The following is a 22378-nucleotide window of genomic DNA, read 5'->3' as shown; positions in this document are numbered from 1 at the left end:
CAGAAATTTTTGTAATCGATTGAAAAGAAATGCTTACTTACTTGCTCTCATCTTCCTCCTCACACTCCTCTTGGTTCCTACCACTACAACTACAAATATCTTTAATGTTTCTCCGGTCCAAATTACAATTGATCGCCTGGTTCGCTTTCCTGCACCTTCTGCGTAGTAATTCGGCCTTTTTCACCACGTCATGGTTTAACAGAAATTTCAGGTCGACCATACTTTTTTAAGGGCGCGTTTTTAGTGTCGAAAATTAAGGGAAATAAATAATAACCCTTTACCGAGGGTTGAAACGGTAGATTTTGTGCGGATTCCGGTGTGACATACTGCCGAGATTTGGGGGTTAGAAAGAGGGTTACCGGACGTTGACTTTGACAGAAAAAGATCGATAAAGGGATGGTTTATACGGGGTGGTCTAAATAAATATATTTTTATTCAAATATTTTGTAGTCAATGTGGGATTATTGAATTATTGTGTAATATTGGTAAGTTTTATGGTAATAATAATAATAATAAACATGCTCTTTACATGCATCTAATTTAGAATAGTAATTATAAACTGCTATGCTATACAGAGTGTATAGAATTACTGTGTATTTTTGGAATCAAAATAAGTTCATTGGATACAATTTACCTTTACAGGGTGTTTCAAAAAATGTGCCGTCTCTCGTGGGGAGATTCCTCACGTAAAAATAAGATTTATTTTTTAAATCAACTTAAATAGTGGAGTGCTTTAAGCCCTTATGGGATACAAACCTCGGAATTCATTTACTGTAAACGAATTTTTGTAAAAATTTTTGCATTATGTTGTTAATAAGATATATTACAAAGTTTACCCATTTAAATTCGTTGCTTTCACTTTATTTTTTTTTCTTATTTAAATAAACATACATATACAAATGCATATATACAAGATGGCTCCGTGTTCCGAAGAAGCTCGTATCTGGATTCTTATTTGAGATTTTCACTCCAAACCTTTTACAAAATATGTGTTTAATGGTAGCTTACATTACAAAAATCTTTTTATAGATATACAGGGTGAGTCAAATATATTTTTACACTTAAGTTTTAGTTTTTCAAATGAAATGCTTTATATTTGGTTAGTTCAATGAATTTTCTATAAAATTCCGACTTCAAAAACCATTACCTTAGTACCATAGAGAATACTGAGTGGTTCTTTAATTATGACCACATCCATGGGAACGTCGATCTAGACGTCCAGGAATCTTTGTATAAAGGCGGGTTCTCACTTGTCAGTTTCGCTGACGCAGTCTGACTGATTCAGTGATACTGAACAAACAATGAACGTCAGAACACATTTTCATGTTAAATGATCAGTACATTCGTACTTTCAGTTAAAGTGAAAACCAGTTCTACTTTTTTTCATTTTGACTGATCATTATCGAATAATGATTTTATTTTTAAACTTCAACTTCTATACAGGGTGTCCTAGAAATAAGTGCAAATATTTTAACTGGTAGTATAGTTCAAACTCCCCAGAAACACGCCTGTTGAGGTTTTCCTTTTTTGAAAAAATTTTCATATTAAATTGATCAGTTATATTCTGTACTTTCAGATAAAGTGAAAACCAGTTCTACTTTTTTCATTTTGACTGGATCATTATCGAATAATGAATAGAAACTGGAAGCAAGAGAACTACATTTTTTTGGATTTGTGCAGTTTACAAGCGTAGCTTTAATTAATTCTCTTTAATATAGTTTCACTCAGCACCCCGTTTATTTCTTCGCAATATCCAGGACCTGGACCATTCCTACGACGTTTTTTTCTTTCTGATTCACCAGAATATTCTGTAATTCAATTCATAATTGTAAACAAACTTCGCGAACATCTGGTTTCAATTGAGTGTTTAATTCATTTTCATGTCTATACGAAATCACCACATTAGAATGCCTGGATCAACTGAATACTGAATGTAGCAAAACATGAAACGTGTGAACACAATCGTTGTTTTTTATTTTTCATTGATAATGAATCAGTCAGACTGCGTCAGCGAAACTGACAAGTGAGAACCCGCCTTAAGAACTTCTAATCGAGATGATCGACTTATTGTAAGTTTATCGCTAAGAAACCGCCGCATAGTGTAACGAAAACTAAAATAGTGGGACATTGGCATTTTTCTTCAGTTATCACTATTCTTGCTGAAATTTTTTGACAGAAATTAGATAATACGACTAGGAATTTTTGCTACAGGGCAAAAAGAGTAAAAAAAGGCGTAATGGAAGGTCAAAAAAAATACGAAGTTTTATAAAAGGACTTTACAGATATATTTTTTTATTTACGAAGAGTTTATAGCTCTTATGGACCAAAAACGTTATCAAATTACTGTCGAACAATTATTTATCTCCCGATAATATGTCAAAACTCAATCAACATTCCTAAATATTCAAATAATCAGGGATAAATTAGATAGGACTGCAAAACTCAAAGAGAACGACACAAGTGCGAAAAAAAACGTATTCAACTTCAACAAAGGAAACCATAATACACACCTCACAAAAAATGTCGCAACACTTATATTTTTCGTAGTATTTATTCTTGAAACGCTTCAAACATTTTTATGTGAAAATCTTAAATCTAAGGTCTGCCTGAGTTATGATATACTTTCCATTCCTTAACAAGTTGCTATTAATGCAAATAACTTTTGAGATTATTGTTAACCAAGAGAATTTAAGAATACTTTGCAGTTTTCCAAATTAATAAGTGATGCGATAATTTATGTGGGGTGTATATTATTTCAAAATAACATAATATGTAAGGAACTTACATAAAACATGCTTAAAAATCATTCTCAATTTCTTCTCCATCCATATACAAGAGCTCTTTCGCCTCCGGAAACAAGTCTACTGTTTTATTTTTAGAGTGCTTTGGTCGCAGATGTGAAAGTAGAGGATCTGAATATATCAATAAGTTGTGCAATATATCTTCAATAGTTTCCTTACGACCATTCTTCCCGGAAAAATTTTGGCGGAACGATCGAAATTCTTAGTTTCTTGATTCAGATGCTTCTTCGGACATTTTGCCGATGGGTATAAATTGAAAACGTTCACAGATATCTGCACCATGAATCAAAAGCATATGAATGCTTGAAGGCATATAATACCAACCGTAAAGGGAAACAAATAATTCTGCTGTCTCTTGCTCTGCTCTCTGTCACCAAACTACAGTCGAATCAATGGAAAACGTAATTATTGCCGAAGAAATTTATTTTTTTCTTCCAGGCTCGGATCTAGGTGGATGAAATTTATATGTAACAGTATACTAGAAGGTTCACTCTATGATATTTTGTATATATATAACCTTGCGCGAATGTAAGCATTTTTTTGAAAGTCATAATAAACATATAGAAACTAGCCTTGAAAAAAATTGGGACATTTTTTTCAGGTTTGTTGTTGGTAAAAGACCGCTCTTTCCGGAAAAAAATGTTGGAATTGAACAACACAAAGAAACTTCTGAAAATAATAAATTTCATTGTATGAAATTTTTGTACAGATTTGGTAAATTAAGGAAACCATAACTTTAACCCGCCATAACTCCCCGGCTAAGAGGTCAACTCAAGAAATATCTCACGTGGTGGAGCTCTGGGATGTCCTTTATCCATCTATATAAAAAACTTGATGAATTAAATTTTTTGTTTTTTGGAATAATGTTCCGCATTTCCCGATTTCGTTACACTGTGCGCCGTTTGTCAGCTTTTCAAATTTATAATGAATTGCACCTAACGAACGTACATATTAACTAACGGACTATAAGAAGAAGACTATACCTATATAAGAATCGCTTTTAAAACGCCCTTCGATGTTGTGCGATGACTAGTCGCCATTGGTTTCGTTCATCCCAGTGTCCGTCACGAGATACCTGGAGCTCATTGCCTTCTTGACACCCTCCATCCAGTTTGTCCTTGGTCTTCCCCGTTTTCTTCTCTTTTGTGGAAGCCAGTTCTCACATGTTCATACCACTTCAGTTGGGCACTTTCTATTTCCTCTACTATAGTTTTCTGTCTACCCATTTTGTCCTTGATTGTCTCGTTTCGTACTCTATCTAACCTTGATGTTCGTGCTGGTCTCCTTATCGCGTCCATTTCTACCGCCAGTAATTTTCTTTCGTAATTCCCCGTTAACTTCCATGTTTCCGTCCCATATAACAGATTGCTCTTGATTATCGCATCATAAATCCTTAGTTTTCTGTCTTTACCTATTTTGTTACTCCAGAGTATATTATTCAGACATTTTATTGCATTTCTGGCCTTGACTAGTCAAGAAGAAGACCAAATGAAGCAAGTCTTATGTCAAGAAGGCCTGCTTCGGGACCAGAATTTACTAGATCTGTTGACTAGGATCAAAAGCAAAGGCATGGTCTTAATGTAAAAATTACGAAAAACGTTAGTGTCTTCTTAAAAAGCAAATATCTCCAATAAAAATAAAGCTAATGAGATGAATCAAAAAACAAACTATCGAGAAAGGATATATCTAGATGATAAAATGTTTTTTAAATTTCTTGCTGTTTTAACATATCCTAGAGGGTATTTGAAACTTTCACCAAAATATCAACATTTTGTTTTCCCTCGTATAATTAACAGATGGGGAGTTTCATGTTTAATTTAGAAACAGATACTAAAAAGTCAAATAATTTGGCTACATACTGCATAAAAAATCATCAAAATCGGCCCACTAGAACAAAATATATTACACTTTAAAATACACCACAGTTTTAAGGTGCCCATTTTTCCTGCCGGTGGATGTATTGCAAAAACTATACATTTTAGTCATATACTTTTCTAATGAAACTCACCTTTATTTTTTTACCTGAATCCGAAAATCAATTAATATATAGGGTGTTCCATTACAAAAAACACAACTTTGATGTATAACTTTTTTTGGGGACACCCTGTAGAACTCTATATAATTTTAGAAAATGCTTTAAATTGACTTGCATGAGCTCACAAAGTTTCATTTCAATACAAACTTTTGTTCTCTTTGTTAGAACCGCGTCGTATATGACGCGCCACCCTGTATAATTCGATTTCAATCAAAATTTCAATGATTAGAATATAAGCAGAATAGGTATAACTTTTTTTTAGATTTATTTATTTCAATAAATTACTTAGAAAAAGAAATAAAAAAATAAAAAAATTAAGAAGGAAATAATTAAGAATTTATTAAAATTACTAAAATAAAAAATTAAAAGCAACGAAAAAAAATTGGTAAACATTTTAGCATTTTATCTATAAAACACAATACAGAAGGTTTCACAGTAATTGAATTCCGAGGTAAAAGTCTCTGGGCACACTACTAATAGGTCTGATTCTGCTTTGTTTCTTAGCTACAGGGTGTTAATTAAAGTCTTATATTTTTTAGATTTATTATAATTCTCTTCGAAGTGCTTTTAGCGTTTTGAATCAAATTTGATGGTAAAAGTTACTATAAATGCGACAGATTTTAAAGCTAAAAATGTGTCGATATATTCACCAGAGACGTACATATGGGTTATTACTCGAATATTTTTCTAAAAAAAACTGTACGCCACTATTTTTTTTTTGCTCCTGTTAGCAAGATAGTGTAAGCAGTTTAATGCCGATTAAAAGTTGTCTCTTTGTCGATTGATGAGATAAACGCAATTTTATTAATTTGCCTCAATCCAAGTCTAATAGCAACCTTTAAAAAATTTAATATCACTAACTTGCGAAAGTTTTAAATAAGTACTCATTCATTTCTAATCAAAATCTATCAAAAAAGTTCTTATATGGGTACGGAAATGCATAGTTTTAGGTTTACAGGATGTTAAAACTTTTTAAAATTATTTTTTTATAATTGTCTTAAATAGCATTATTTTTTTATTTGAAATTGCTGTAGCTTGGACTAATAGTAATAATAACAAATGGTAATATTATTTAATAATATATTAGGTAAAATATATAATTTATTAATTTATTTTATTTTAATTTTATTAATTGTGATAACCCCCCATGCACGTCCCTGGTGAATTTATCGACACTTTTTTAGCATTAAAATATGTAGCACTTATAGTAACTTTTACCCTCAAAATTTCATTCGAATCACTAAAAGTACTTGGAAGATAATTATAATAAATCGAAATATTATTAAGACTTCAACACCTTGTAGCTACGAAACAAATAAAGCAGAATCGAACCTATGTTGATATGAAAAATACATCTTATTTTTACGTGAGGAATCTCCCCATGAAAGATGACATGTTTATTGAAACACCCTGTATAAGCCCCATCTTCATTCTTTCAAGCTACGTGACTGTATTTTCAAATATAAGATGAACTTAATTTAATGTTAATTAGTAATAAACATTTCAAAAAAGCGAAAATGAAATTTTTAAAATATTGAAAACCTAATACAATATAATCGCAAAAAAAACGGCGCTGAAAAAAGTGGCTATAAAATGAAGATCGCTGTCATTTATATGTAAAATTATATGGGGAATATCATCGATCGTCTTTTCCAAGCCAACTGGACGCCGTTTTTTATCGATCATACGGTACCTATGCTAAACAGAAATTAGAAGAGAAATGAAATATGAAAATGTAAATCTTAGCGCATTCACCATTTGATCAAGAAAGTATTGAACTTGTTATGTCCTACAATAATTACAACACATTTTTCTATAATAGTTGTTTTACTGAGAAAAAAAATTATAGCATTTTCAATAAAACAATAGCTTTTCGGTATTTTATTTATGATCTTTATTATTTTACTTTTCTTTCAGTGACGTAGGTTAAATATTTATTATAATACAAATTTTTATAGAACTTAATTTTTAAAATTACCGATATTTAATTAAAGAAATTAATAAGCAGAGTCATGTCATACATATACGATGGTTAATTTAAAAGAAAAAAATTCTGAGAATTACAAATACTTAAAAATAAAATTAAAATATCAGTTATTAGAAATTTTTATGAATAATTTTTTACACAGTATGTCCCCGGTTTGTCTTTACAAGAGCAAAAAAAAAACTTTTTATTATCGACATTATGAAAAAAATGCATTCTTTTGTTCTAAAATGGTTATGGTATGGAAATTTGGAAAAATATTAACGGGATTTTAGAACAAGTAAACTTTTTTATGAAGAATGCATTTTTCTCAAAATGCCAATAATAAAAAAGTTTTTCCTCTTGTAAAGACAATCCTGGGACATACTGTAGATTAAGAATAATTATATTCAAAAACCAAGTATCATGCGGTAAGAAATTTATGGAATTAAGTTACATATTGGATTTCTTAAGTAAAAATTTGTCTAACCAACGAAATAAAAAAAATCAACGCGAGTACGCCTTATACAGGGTTGTTCACCACATACGACACGGAGTATTGTAGCTAAACGATTATATTTTTACAAATTTCAAATTTTGGGTTCGATGAAGGACTATTAGAGGTACAATTTAAAAATAATTTGACAAGATACAGAGTGTCCCAAATAAGTAAAAAATATCAAAGTTGTATTTTTTTAAATGGAACACCCTGTATATTATCACATTTTTAGTTTCTACGATTAAAATAAAGGTAAATTTGATTAAGGTTTATTATACTTAAACCTTACCGTATTTGAAATATTTTTTAATTTTGGGAAATTGCAGTAAAAATTTTAAGGCTTCATTTCTCCAAGGGTATCAATGTTTTTAATACTAAATATTTACTGAAGTTTATTTATTGATCAGTTATTGTGTTGAAATAATAAAAATAATACTACCTTATACAGAGTGTCTCAAAATTTATTTTAAATAATTATTAGCTTCAAACGGCAATAACTTCTTTAATTTAAATAGAACGCCCTGTATATTTTAGGAGAATCAGATGCACAATTTAATTGTCTATCAAATTGTATTATTACACTTTGATAGACCGTTTATTACCTATTTATATTACCGTTTTTTACCTATCCCTTCAAGTTTTCGTAGAAAATGCATTTTCTTATAATTTAGACCTCATTTATCAACATATCCATGGAATATTGACGTTTTAGATTGTTTTTAAAGCAACACAAATGTACAAAATGTACAGGCTAGTAATATTATCGTTTTTAGCAAAACGATAATATTACTAGCCCATTTGTATGCAAAAAGGAAACTATTTAAATCTTTATTAAAGAGTATACCATTAATTAAATATAACACCATTATTTCCGCCTATATACTAATTAAACATACTTAATTGTGTTCGTTAATAAATTATTATAAATAAATGTGGATTTGAGTCAGAAATCAATATAATAATAAGTTATCAAAATTAAGTCTCTGTTGTTATAAATAAGGATTTGTTAAAAATTGAAATATCATTTTTAAGGTGTTTCTTTTTATCACACTGTCTAATACCCATACAAAATTCAGTTTTTTAGTATTTGGAGCAATTATCATTAATCAACGCAAACAGTCAGTTAATGTAGTTTGAATACTAGAATCATATTAATTGGTCCCCTTTAACAAATATTTAAACAGTTTTTTTTATTTTTTAATAAAATAAACAAATTATATCGACAATATTAGTATCTGTACTCTTTAAAAATTTGGTACATCTTTAAAAATAATCTAAAATGTCAATATTCCATGGGTATGTTGATAAATAAGTTCTAAAAAATGCATTTTCTACGGAAACTTAAAGAGATAGGTAAAAAATAGTATAATATAATTTGATAAACAATTAAATTGTGCATCTATTCTCGTAAAAATACAAGGTGTTCCGTTTAAATTAAACAAGTTATTACCGTTTGAATAATAATTATTTAAAAATAATATTATATAATATATATATAATAATATATATAATATATATAAATAAATTTTTAGGCACTCTGTATAAGGCTAGTATTATTTTTATTATTGCAACAAAAAACGATCAATAAACTTCAATAAATCAACAAAACTGACTTTGATACTGCTGAAAATGAAGCCTTACAATAATTCTACTGTAATTTCACAAAGGCTGTTTCGAAGCACGGTAAGGTTTGAAACATAATAAACCTTATCAAACATCTTTATTTTAATCGTAGAAACAAAATGAAATAATATACAGGGTGTTCCATTTAAAAAATACAACTTGATATTTTTACTGACTGGGTCACTCTGTATCTTTCAAAAAGTATTTTTAAAGTGCTACCTCTCAGTCGCTTCATCGATCCTCGCAAAACACAATTTGTAAAAATCTCATCGTTGGCTACAATACCTCCGTGATCGTATGTGGTAATTTTAACCTATATACATTTAATAGATATTTTTTTTATTTATTATTAGAAAATTACTCATAATCAAAGTCTTCTTCGGATTAAAGAATTAAATAAAGCATAAATTTGTATAATATACATACAGGGTCTGGCAGTACTGCGTAGGGCGTTTGTAGCTTCTAGAATAAAAAAACTTAAGAATTTTGCTTAAGTGCTAAAGTAGGTATAAGGGGTTTTCGGAAATAAAATCCTAGATTAGGTAGTTTACTAATCAGCTGTTCCAAGATCAGTGCTGAGAGTAATCAGCTGGTAGTTTAATTACGAACGGTTGGATCATTAGATTTACCGGGTTAACAATCACATTTAAATATATTTCGTAAAGAGATAAATAAACAAATAATCCTAATATCCCTCTTTAACGATTGTATAAGATCTATTTTTATCCTATTTGTTTTGCTTTAAGTATACTTTTTAGTTTCTGTAAGACTATTTTTTATAAAAACAAAATGTGTTTTATTTTAGGCTTTTTTAAAATTATGCCATTTAAAACAAAAACACTATAAACTTTATTTTAATCATTTATTTACTGCCAACATAATAAACATTCCATCATATTAATAATAAAAAAATATATCAATTTTTATCTACCAATTGTGATGAAAATTTTCAGAATTGTCTATCAAGTTCCATTCTTTCATTATGCCTGGCTATTTTAATCTAAATGTTTTAAACCACTTTTCTGTAGTTGAGTTTTCATTTTTTTCCTATTGGGTGTCTCCGATAGTGCTTTTTCGCAGTCAGTATCTTTAGAATTACTTGTTGGTTTTTTATTTATTTAAAATCTAGAGTTACTTGATGCTATGCTGATTGGCTCATTTTTACGGTCACTAACAAAATATCATGTATTTGATCAACATTAGATAAAGTGATTTCGGACAAAACGGTTATTAAAAAACTTTATACTTCTATGCGGACCGTTACGTTTAAAATTATCCTAGAAATGATCAGCTGATTAATTCTACCCACCTCATTAGGAGGGTTAGTAGGATCACAACATATGGCAAAAATCGAGTTATTCGGATCACTTTCAGAACGCATTGACTCGTTTTGAGATCACTTTTCGAACGTCTGGATTAGTAATCCTATCAATCCGATCAATCAGATCACAGTTTCCGAAAAGCCCTATAGCTTTGCCTATAGTGTGACCAACGGATCTGTAGCTACGGGCAAAGCTACGGGGTATCGGCAGGGGAACGCAGTTGTAAACAAAACACGCCCAATTTCATTCATAAAATAGGCATGGGCGTACGCTGTTATATGAAAATAATGTGTATCATAAATATAATATTCAGATTAATAATTTTTTTCAAAAAACTTTATGCTGTTTGAATCGTTACTGTTGAGTTAGCAGATAAACACTAAAAGCTTTTTATTAAAGCTCCCTTAAAATATTTTGAATCATTTTATTATTGTGTTGTTAATATAATAGAAAAATAATTACAGCTGGGGGTTGGAACCTTTGGTGTTACTCAGCAAAAATAAAACACGAAATCAGTACAATACACCAAAACACTTTTAATTTTACACTGGACGCACGTTTCGCTAACCATGTCTGCCATCAGCAGATGATCAAGACTGAGTCTTGAGGTATATTTATTTATATATCTGTACTAACTATATTTTTTCTATAATACATAATTTTAGATATAACTATTTCCAGCAAAAAATTTTTGCAACCAAACTTTGGAAGCGCAAACAAAACATAATTTTACTCACCAGTAGATCCAATATTGCCTATTACACCAGATATGGTATCGCTCCGCCAGCACTTTTTAAAGGTTAGGTCATTGTCTACCCATATGTTTCATCCAAATAGATAATACTTGGCTAGATCTTCGAATTTCGCGTATATATTTATATCTCTCTCTGCAATATAATGGGCCGCTCCACTAATATTTATCTGTTATTTTGACATTTACGCCAAAAAAATTATTAACAGGCAGGGAAACACTTAGGGGGTATTAAAATCATTTGATTTTTAATACCCTAAGTATTTTCCCTGAAAATTCGATTCTTTGCAATTTTTGCAAAAACTTTCTAATTGTGGGGACGAGTTTGAATTCGAGATAAAATCTATTTATCAAATTCCTGACCACTTGGAAAAAGTCGTCGAGCGTTTCAACAGCAGTCTCACGTGGTCGTTTCTTTCCAGGGCTGGATATCATTTTATCGGGGTTAGTTTCCAGCCTTTTTTTATCTTCTGTGTGAATTTTTTTTATAGCCGATACGCTAACTCCGGTATAAAGAAATATCCGCTCAAGTTTTCGTTTAAGCGGCAACTTAAGCGAACTCTCTGTAGCTTCTTCGTCGCAAACCCTATTATGAACACAAGGAAATAAACCAAATGAGATTTCATCCACGTTTATTTATATTTATTTTAGTTAGCTAAAATATTTAGGTAAAATGTGTGCTTTTTATTTTAGCCAATATTTAATTTTAATATTCTAATTATATTATTATTATTCTACTTACCTATATAAATTAGCTATTATTTCTCTTGTCTGACTATGTAGCGTCTTACCCTTAACAAATTTATTCATTTTAAAATACAAATATACGATCAAACTTGATATTAATAATTAAAAACTACGAACGAAAAACATTATAACAAGATAACAAAACAATAAAACACAACTATCAAATATACGAAAAATATAGGAATAAAGTTTAGGATAACCGGTATAAAATAATGAAATAAAGTAATAATGATCAAGAGAATGACACCGCCACTGGATATTTCAATAGTATTCAATATTCCTACTCTTTTCAGAAGAGACCGTGAAGTTGGGGATAAAGCAAGCGAATAGGAAAGGCGTAAAAGCCATTGCAACCGCGTGGTAACAAATCCTGTGACGTACTCTCGCCAATCATGTTCGATGAAAAGGCGGCCATGTGCGGCGATGCCGGTTTGCCAATGATATCCATGAAAAATCTTCAACTTTCATAATAAGCCGGTTATACAGAATGAAAGAAATAAGTTATTAAATAAAACATATCGAACAATATGAACTACATTAAAATTCCTTAGTAATATACGTCAGAATACATGCTGAATACATTATATATAATAAAAATATATTAAATTTATAGTTCATGTCTGGCAATTTTGCAATTTTATAGATAAACGTGGCAATATCGATTTTTTTTCTCGCATTCCTTCCGTAGCTTCAGATCCGCTGGTCAAACAGTATGTTCTAGGATGTATTCCAGGAAAATATTTTAACTTCTATACAGTGGCTCAAAAAGTGTGAGTGGATCGGGATGATTTTTTTTAAATGGAACACCCTGTATATTATTGATTTTTTGGCTTTTTCTCAGATCACTTTACATAATTCTAAGATATGAGTAAATATATTTCGATAGTTTCAGAGATATTAATAAATAAATAAAAATATATATTTGTCAGCCTCTCTTAAAAAATTATTAAAAGTACAAGTCTTGAAATCAAAACTATATTAGATATTTACTTTAGATGGTCTGTACTTTACTTTGCTATAAATATAGTAATCTATATATATATATATATAGATTACTATATATATATATATAGATATATATATATATCATACAGTATGTTCAAAATTTTACGCCAAACTTTCTAAAATTAAAAATAATTTTTCTTCGTTTTTTTTAAATGGAACACCCTGTATATTATTTTTTCAATAAATTTCAAAAATTTTAGCGGTTTCGCAGATATTCGGGGTTTATATTTCATATGGCATTTTCTATAGTAAATTTTTATCAAATCCACCCAATGATTTTTCTCTCTTATTTTACCGTTGAGGAGAGCCATATGACATAATATTACTACGTGTATCTGCGAAAGCAATAAAAGTTTTAAAATACTTTAAATACAAAAAATGTTAATTTTTTAATTCTCCATCTAATAAAAAAACAATATACAGAGTGTTCCATTTAAAAAAAAAAACGAAGAAAAATTATTTTGTATTTAGAAAGTTTGGCGTAAAATTTTGAACATCCTGTATGATACACGATTACCATATTTATAGCAAAGTAAAGTACAGACCATCTAAAGTACATATCTAATATATAGTTTTGATTTCAAGACAGTTCTTGTATTTTTAATAATTTTTTTAAGAAAGGCTGAAAAATATATATTTTTTATTTATTTATTAATATATTTGAAACTATCGAAATATATTTATTCATATCTTAGGGTTATGTAAAGTGGTCCTAAAGGAAGCCAAACATGCAATAATATACAGGGTGTTCTATTTAAAAAAAAATCATCCCCATCCAATCACACTTTTTTGGGCCACTCAATAGAAGTTAAAATATTTTCCTGAAATACATGTTTGTACATACTTTAGGGTTACACTTAAACAAAATTCCCAAGTTTTTTATTCTAGGAGCTACAGATGCCCGACGCACTATTGCCGGACCCTGTATAATAATAAAACATTATAAAGCCTTTTTTCTACCACGTTGTTAAATGGTAAATATAACATATAAAGTTTAAAGATAAAATAAAGTGATTTTCCTTATACAAGGTGAGTATTAAATCAGTGCAAATATTTTTAGAGCTGGTATATTATTTCGACCTCAGAAACTTGATAATATGGCAACAGATTAAATTTACAAAAAAGAAAACCCAGAAAAGATCCAGTGGTTCTCAAATCATTTTTTTTTAATTTTCAAAGTAAGAAACTCAGTTATTTTGGACTTATTTGAAAAACGGTAAAGAGAAAATATGTTTCTTTTACTGAGATCTACCAGTCCTGAAAATATTTGCACTTATTTAAGACTCCCCTATATAGGATATTTATTTTTGTTTTTATCAAACTTTGAACCAATAGAAACGCTGTTAGTTGATTAAATAAATGACGCTTTTTCTCTCTCTCTCTCTCGTAAACAAAAATCTTACAATCATAAAAACCAAAATGAGACTAAAGGCCAGAAACCTTAAAAATCAATTTTTAAAACCTTTAAAGCAAGATATTTCAAAAACCTACCTTTTCTGATGTTTTCTTGGTTCCAACTCAAATTCAAACGAATCGTCACTTTCATCATCAGGTTGTATATTCACACGTGTAGTATATTTCGATTTCATTTCGAGTAATTTTTACACAAACTACAAACCACGAATTATGCTAATTCTGCAGAAAACAAATATAATAATAAACCATAATATGGCGTAACCTTTGGAATTAATCGATTTAGAAGTACCTAGGTACTTTATCACCGGTTATTTTATATAAATGTGTAAATATACTTGAGGAAAGGTTAGTATTACATTTAAATTTAATTAACATCTTTCCGAAAAACATCTTATCGATAGGGTCTCAAAATATATACTTATAGTGAGATTTTGCCTGTTAGGATCAGATTTTAGCACTTGTTTGTTTTTAAAAAAAGACAATATAATAATAATAGCTCCCGTATATAGCGTTTAACGCCTTGGGAGTAGCAAGGTTCAGCTTGCCATACTAGAGCCGTTCGGTATACAAGGAAGGTAATGTGGCTAGCATTACGCTTCAACCGCCTATTATTACCTCAGGATTGTGAATCCCAAGTACTCATTTAAGGCTGGGTCGACCTAGGTACTCAAACTATTTTTATTGAAAATAGTCCGCTGATGAAATGCCGGCTGTAGGAATCGAACCCACAACCTTTGAATTGGTAGACGAGAGCTGTACCTCTACGCCACCGCGCACCTTTTAAAAAAAGATATACTTAAAATTTAAAATTGTGGCTTTGAAAATACATATTAGTATCACAGCTTATTCATAACTAGCCTGGCCGAATCATTTGTATAGGAATCTGCTTACGTACCCAGATATTCGTTTATCTTATCTAACAAGTTCTTTCTCTAGGAGATGTGAGATCTTGTCGTTGGTTGGGAAGCTCCTAATCAGGTGCTTGGGGCCCCTCTAGAACTTTGGCTGGATCTAGGGGCATCTCACTATCTTATCCCTGGCTGTAGTGTCGTGGCCAGGGAATTACACAAAGACGTATAACGATAGGACTCCAGGCACCCACTACTGTCTGTGGTTATGTATCACGAGGAAAGGGTGTAGGGGAGGGTCTTGACTAAACTGGCCGAATCAAGAGAAGACAACCTCACCAAAAACCTAAAACCTACGATGTCGGGACCAGGTTAAAGAGATGTGTGGCTGGAAGAGGACTATAGCCTCTACTGATCTCAACGTTGGGGCACCAGGGGGCAACCCATTGGACATCGAGTTTGAGGGTCATCAACTATAGGGAGGAGGGACATAGTCATGTCCTCACAATATTCCTATGCCTCAACCTTTCAAAAACTAAAGTTTTGACATATAAACGTACTATACAACCTTTTGTACTAAATAACACCAGTATTGACGTCATGGACTCTGTGAAATTCTTAGGACTTGTTGTAGACAACTCGTTAAAATGGGACTTGCATATCGAAGCTTTATCAAAGAAACTAAGCGCTGCCTGTTTTGCACTAAGATCAGTTTCTAAGGAACTTAACTCATCAACCTCTGGAATGGTCTATTATGCCCTTTTTGAGTTGCATCGTCGTTATGCTTTTCCATTTTGGGGTACTTGCTGCGCGACAAAATTTGATCGTATTTTCAAACTTCAAAAGAGAGCAGTTCGATACTTATTGGGACTGAACAGTAGAACTTACTGCCAGAATTTCTATAAAAATTTCAAAATATTGACATTTCCTTCCTTATTCATTTTTGTGAATCCGTTTACTTAATCCGCAAGCACATATCTGCTATTCCTGAAAGGCCTTCTCACTACTATCCACTTAGGAATGCGGAGCTCGATATTTATCTGCCAACCCCCAGCTCAGAACTAGTTAAGGGCTCAATACTGTACAATGCCAAGAAAATGTACAATCATTTGCCTTTGAATATCAAGTCACTTTCATTCTTTCCCGCATTTCGAAAAACTCTAAAATCTTACTTACTACTCTATATGCGGTAAACGACTTTTTTGTTGATGTTTATTCATGAACAATTTTGAATTTTAAAATTTTGATCATCTCACACACTGGTTAAAGGTCTAGTATTTAATATTTTATAACTCTTGATTTTATGATATATAACATGATTTTATCCATTTACAATTTTCCTTTTGTAAAATTTTCTTAATACGCTTGTGTTCTACAATGTCCATGTATGTGTTGTTTGTAATTTTAATGACGTAAATTTTTTTGAATTGATTTGTATTGTATGACATTTTTTATTATTTGTATATTTGTTTTTGTGCTTTTTTGTTTTGTAAATGCTTTGTCGATGAAGCTATTTTGGCTTTTTTTACAACAAAGCGTTGTTTAATAGGAATTGACCTCAAATCTAAGGAGGCAGAAAGGCTCTATTATAGATCCGGGACAAAACCGGTATCAGGTCCAAGGAGAGACCAAGTTAAAGAGGTGGAGAAAATGGAGATTGATCCTCCAGCATCCACCTCAAGGGTACCTCAGCCGGAGACAAGCTCCTCGACTGTGAAAGGCACGGAGGGTCAAACCCCAGCCGTCTATACCCTCGTAGGAGGTAGACGCCCACTCCTCGGAGGATGAAGAGCTGTTGAAAGAGGAGGATGGGGGAATACCCTGTCCCGTCTACAACAACAAGATCCCATGTATGATGAGTTATAGACTGTATGATGAGCAAAAAGTTAACAACAGGATTTAATGGAACCAAAGGTCTGAAACAAGGGTGCTGTATTTCACCAACACTGCTCAAGATATATCACGAACAAGTTCTCAAAGGTTGGAAGCAAAAATATAGAAATATGGGAGTACTCATAGGGGATAACATGCTCTACACACTTTGCTTTGCGGACGATCAGGTGATCATAGCACAAGATTACGATGACATAAATTATATGACACGTAAGCTTATAGAAGAATATCAGAAATGGGGACTCGAGATCAATACTAACAAAACAGAATATATGTGTATCGGAGGAGAACAACAAGATCTAATACTAGAAGAAGGGAAGAAAATTAAGTGCTGTACAAAATACAAATATTTGGGTATGCAAATCACAAATGATGGACTGTTGGATACAGCAATTAAAGAACGAAACCAACTTGGAAGGAATGCTATCACGGTATTGAATGGGATACTGTGGGACAGAAGCATAAACAACAAGAACAAAACTCTAATATATAATACCATCATCAAGAGTATAACCACGTACAGCTGTGAAGTGTGGCCAATTAAGGAAACAACAAAACGAATACTGGAAGCTACAGAGATGGATTTTTGGAGAAGATCAGCAGGCAAATCAAGACTCGAGCGAATAACTAATGAACGCATAAGAGAGATTATGGAAGTTAAACATACGATAGTGGACGAGATAAAGAACAGTCAACTCATATGGTACGGGCATGTCGAAAGAATGGCAGAAATAAGAATCCCAAAGCAAATTATAAACTGGAAACCTGCAGGAAGAAGAAAACCGGGTAGACCGAGAAGAAGTTGGCAGGAAAGGATTGACACGTTTATGGAGGAAAGATCTCTCGGAGACGGTGCATGGAGAGACAGACAGGCATGGGAGATGGCATCGGAAGACGTAGAACGTTTTAAACCGATTAATATATATGATGAGTTATAACTTAAGAGAGGGGGTACAATAGATCTTTAAGGTCAAGGTGATTAACCCCTTTCCACTAATTTTACATTCTATCTAACAACTCAGGTTCTGAGAACAACTTATTCACTATCAGCTGGTTATATTCGCTTGATTTTGTGTTGACCAACAGTGTCTGCAAAATATTGTGTAAACTATTGTTATAATATAGCTAATAAGTATTAATCAGTTTTGTAACTATGGTTTTAAAAAATTATCGTGATGCATAGAATTGTTTCTCTGTACCTTTTGAAATAATTAACGCTTAAAGAGATGAATAAAGGTGTGTGATAAATATGATATGTAACAATTAATTATTGAAAGTGAAGATATCAACAAAAAAATTGGTCAAGTGCGAGTCGGACTCGCGCACGAAGGGTTCCGTACCATTCATTATCTATACAACAACATTAGACACTATATTATTATAAACTTTTTTTCCGATTTAGCTTAAATTTTGATTGCGCGTATAAGTAATTTAAAAAAAATGAAGAAACACATTACTAAAATTTGTATTAATCAATAATAAATATGTAAAAAGTAAAAATAAATATGTAAAAATATGTAAAAATTAAAAAAGAACGATTAAAAAAGGCCTTGACTAGGATTCGAACCTGCCTTCTTACGGCTCCAACGTCATAGCAGCGTAAAATCCTAACGCTTTAAACCACGCGGCCACCGAGGACTTGAAAGATTCTATGTAAAATTCTTACTTAAAAGATAATGTTTAGTGAAAGTACTTTTCTATTTATAAACATTTATTTAATTCTGTTTTTAGTATTTGTTCTTATAGCGGCAACATAGATACATTATCTGTAAAAATTTCAACTGTCTAGCTATAACGGTTCATAAGATAGAGCTTTGTGACAGACGGACGGACAGCGAAGTCTTGATAATAGGGTTCCTGTTTTTACCCTTTGGGTACGGAACCCTAAAAACTGGAACTATAGTCTGTGAAACGAATAACTTTGAATTTGACAGTTCCCGCGGGCTTTTATAGTGTTAATTTTATTAGGTTAGCAACTTGCGGCCATTCTGAAGCAATGCCGTCTCTAATAGAACAGCCTCGAAGCGAGATTTATGACGTCACGCTAGTTAAATACTACGGATTAATAAATATGTTGTAGAATACATGGAAAACATAATAATTCCTCGTATTTTTGGTTTGTATTTTAAAAATATAGTTTACATGAAATATACAATATATATACATATATATATAAATACATATATATATATGATATAGTTTACATGAAATATACATAATATACAGTTAATAAATACATATATATATATATATATATATATATATATATACCTATTTATAGTAATAAATAACTTTCGCAAATAAACCAAATAAACTATGAACCATACAAATGCAGCAAATGTTTTAGAAAATACAAATAATGAATAGATACATAAGATAATGGGTAAAATGTAAAATATATTTTAAATTTTGGTGTTTGAAAATCGATCTAATTTAACAAACAACATTCAATATCTACTACTTACTATGGCTGAAATCGTATTCCATAGTCAATGTAGATAGTTTTAGTGTTAAGAATAATAATTTAAAAAAATACGTGGTCATCTTTGACAAGTTTATATTAGTTTATTAATTGCAGTAAACATTATGTGGTGTGAATATTTTATATGTAATTTTTGGATTATATTCGACACTATTTTTTCATATGACACAACACTGATGAAGGCTATGATGTTAGCCGAAACGTTTTTTTAACAAAAAAAAAAATAATGAAAAACAAATGAAAACTTAATCAGCGTTTTTCCCGAACCTAAATCCCAAGAAAATAAAAAATTTTAGAATAATTTTACATATAAAATGACAGCGATCTTTATTTCATAGCAATCGCTGCAGCCTTTTTTTTCTATGATATTGTATTATTTGCAAATATAATTTTTCGAACATTGATACTTGCAAAATATACATATACATTTTGTGAATGCAAATAATAATACATCACTATTAGTAGATATTGAATGTTTTTTGTTAAATTAGATCGATTTTCAAACCCCAAAATTTAAAATATATTTTACATTTTACCCATTATCTGATGTATCAATTCATTATTTGTATATTGTAAAACATTTGCTGCATTTGTATGGTTCATAATTTATTTGCCAAAGTTATTTATTACTATAAATAGGTATATATATTGTATTTATTAACTGTATATTATGTATATTTCATGTAAACTATATCATTTTTAAAATACAAACCAAAAATACCAGGAATTATTATGTTTTCCATGTATTCTACAACATATTTATTAATCCGTAGTATCTAACTAGCGTGACGTCATAAATCCGCTCCGTGGCTGTCCTATTAGAGACGACGTTGGTCTGATATTTAGAAATGTCAAAAGCTGATGACATTTTACTTTTTGACAATTGTGTTGATTTTGTAAGAAGAGGAAGAACTGTCACTTGTTTTATTATTTTCCTTTTCTATATTACGAAAGTAAAAAGAGTTACCTATCTGATTCGTTCAGGCACTCAATTTAAAGAATATCAGTAACTTTTTTGACGGAGGAATTTTATATTTACCATGTTGGTAAAAAATAACGGTCAAAATTCAAAGTTATTCATTTTATAGACTATACATCTAGAAACTAAAACACGTTGTCATAGATTACTATATACAATAAAGGAAAAACAAGGAGTTATAAATTATTTTTCTAATTTTTAGTTAATAGTATAATAAGTTTAAATAGTATATAATACATTTACAACATAATATAAACAACATAAAATAGAAATAAATATCTGAGGATAGTTATTAGATTTATATTATTTCCATGTTCGATTATTATTACTTCACAGTAATGTATTAATTTATATTAGAAATCGTTTATAAATAGGTACTTACAATCTTTTCCTTTTCACAGTACCATCACTGATATTTAAAGATGTTATAGTCATTGTGGATCCTATTCAGTCATTCTCCACTAAGGGCAAATTTTATTTCATTCTGTAAGAAAAATGAAACAATTTAGAAACTGAAAAAATAGAAAATGCTCATTTTAAACAAAAATGAAAATTTTATAAATTCGGGATATTAATTGAAAAATTTAAAATCAATCATAAAGTATGCGTAATACTTCTATGTGTTGAAATTAAATGATTCCATTTTCTTTATTTATTTTTACTTACACAACGTTTCGGCCAGATGTATTACTGACCGTTATCATTGTGTAAGTTAAAATAAATAAAGACAATGTAAATCCGAAGTTCTTTTAGTTTCAATACTGGATCATTGTCTACTACATCCAAAGAAACCTACCAGGTGTGTCTCAAAAGTGGCTCACTCCTATAACTTTTTTAATTTTTTAGATAAAAAAACATAAATTAGGATTGATTGACGTATTCAGTTGTTTTTGGTCACTTACTGTTTAACCGGAAATGACTAAAACTTTTGATTTTTAAATGGCACCCTCGGTATATTTCTACTTTATTCTACAGAAAATTACTCTCTGAACAGAATGACATATCATATGTCAACTCTTGATATTTTCGCATATGATTTATTTGAAATTGTAACATGCGGTTCATAACGACAATTTGACTCGAAATACCAAGTGTGTGGTACCAAATTATTTAAAAAAAAATGCTTTTTCCAAATATGCTAATGAGCCACCCTTGTTCCATTTGAAAAAATTGAGATATTATTAAAAATACGATTTGGGCATCTTTTAAACGGTCAGGACAAGGCACGAAAAATATTAGACGATCATAACTATTTTTCCAAGGCTCATTGATTAAAAATTAGTGTTTTTAATGCAGCCATGAAACTCTAGATAGAAATTTAAAATACCATTTTTTTTTCTAAACAAAAATGTCAAAAGTTGACATATGATAGGTATGTCATTCTCTTCAGAGTGTCATTTTCTATCGAATAAAGAATAAATTTACCGAGGGGCCATTTGAAAATCAAAAGTTGTAGCCATTTCCGGTGAAACAGGAAATGACCAAAATCAATCAAAATGACTTCAATCAATCCTATTAATATTATAATCCAATCTATGTCCTATACTAACATACCAAATTTCGTTTTTTTATCTAAAAAGTTAAAAAAGCTATAGGGGTGGGTGACTTTCGAGACGCCCCCGGTATATGTGTGCTGAAGAATACAGATTTTTGGTATTTTTACCCTTTTTAAAATCTGACTGTCGTCGATATAAAATTGTGAAACTCTGTCATAATTGTACCTTCTTCGTTCTCTTATCGTTTGCGAGATATAGTCTATAAAATGAATAACTTTGAATTTTGACCGTTATTTTTTACCAACATGGCAAATATAAAATCCCTCTGTCAAAAAAGTTACTGATATTCTTTAAATTGAGTGCCTGAACGAATCAGATAGGTAACTCTTTTTACTTTCGTGATATAGAAAAGGAAAATAATAAAACAAGTGACAGTTCTTCCTCTTCTTGCAAAAATCAACACGAAATGTCATAATTGACAAAAGTAAAATGTCATCAGCTTTTGACATTTCTAAATA

At 30.6% G+C, this 22378-nt stretch overlaps 1 protein-coding gene across 3 annotated transcripts in view; it reads right to left on the bottom strand.

Moving 5' to 3' along the window:
* The window catches only part of LOC115888550 (glutathione hydrolase 1 proenzyme-like), a 138314-nt gene that overhangs the window by 92169 nt on the left and 23767 nt on the right, over window positions 1–22378 (bottom strand). Inside the window, exon 2 of one of the 3 annotated variants that reach the window (XM_030908321.1) lies at window positions 20747–20848. In XM_030908321.1, the coding sequence (XP_030764181.1) occupies window positions 20747–20799 (53 nt within the window). In that variant the 5' untranslated portion in view covers window positions 20800–20848. Of the gene's footprint in view, window positions 1–41; window positions 354–14237; window positions 14475–20746; window positions 20849–22378 lie in introns of those variants that run through there. The other 2 variants (XM_030908312.1, XM_030908305.1) reach the window with 2 other exon arrangements.

This window comes from Sitophilus oryzae, unplaced genomic scaffold (assembly GCF_002938485.1).
Source record: "Sitophilus oryzae breed Bouriz unplaced genomic scaffold, Soryzae_2.0 scaffold_1167_pilon_pilon, whole genome shotgun sequence".
Classification (NCBI taxonomy): Eukaryota; Metazoa; Arthropoda; class Insecta; order Coleoptera; family Curculionidae; genus Sitophilus; species Sitophilus oryzae.
Note: the sequence above shows the minus strand (reverse complement) of the source record. Positions and strands in the feature narration are given on the sequence as shown.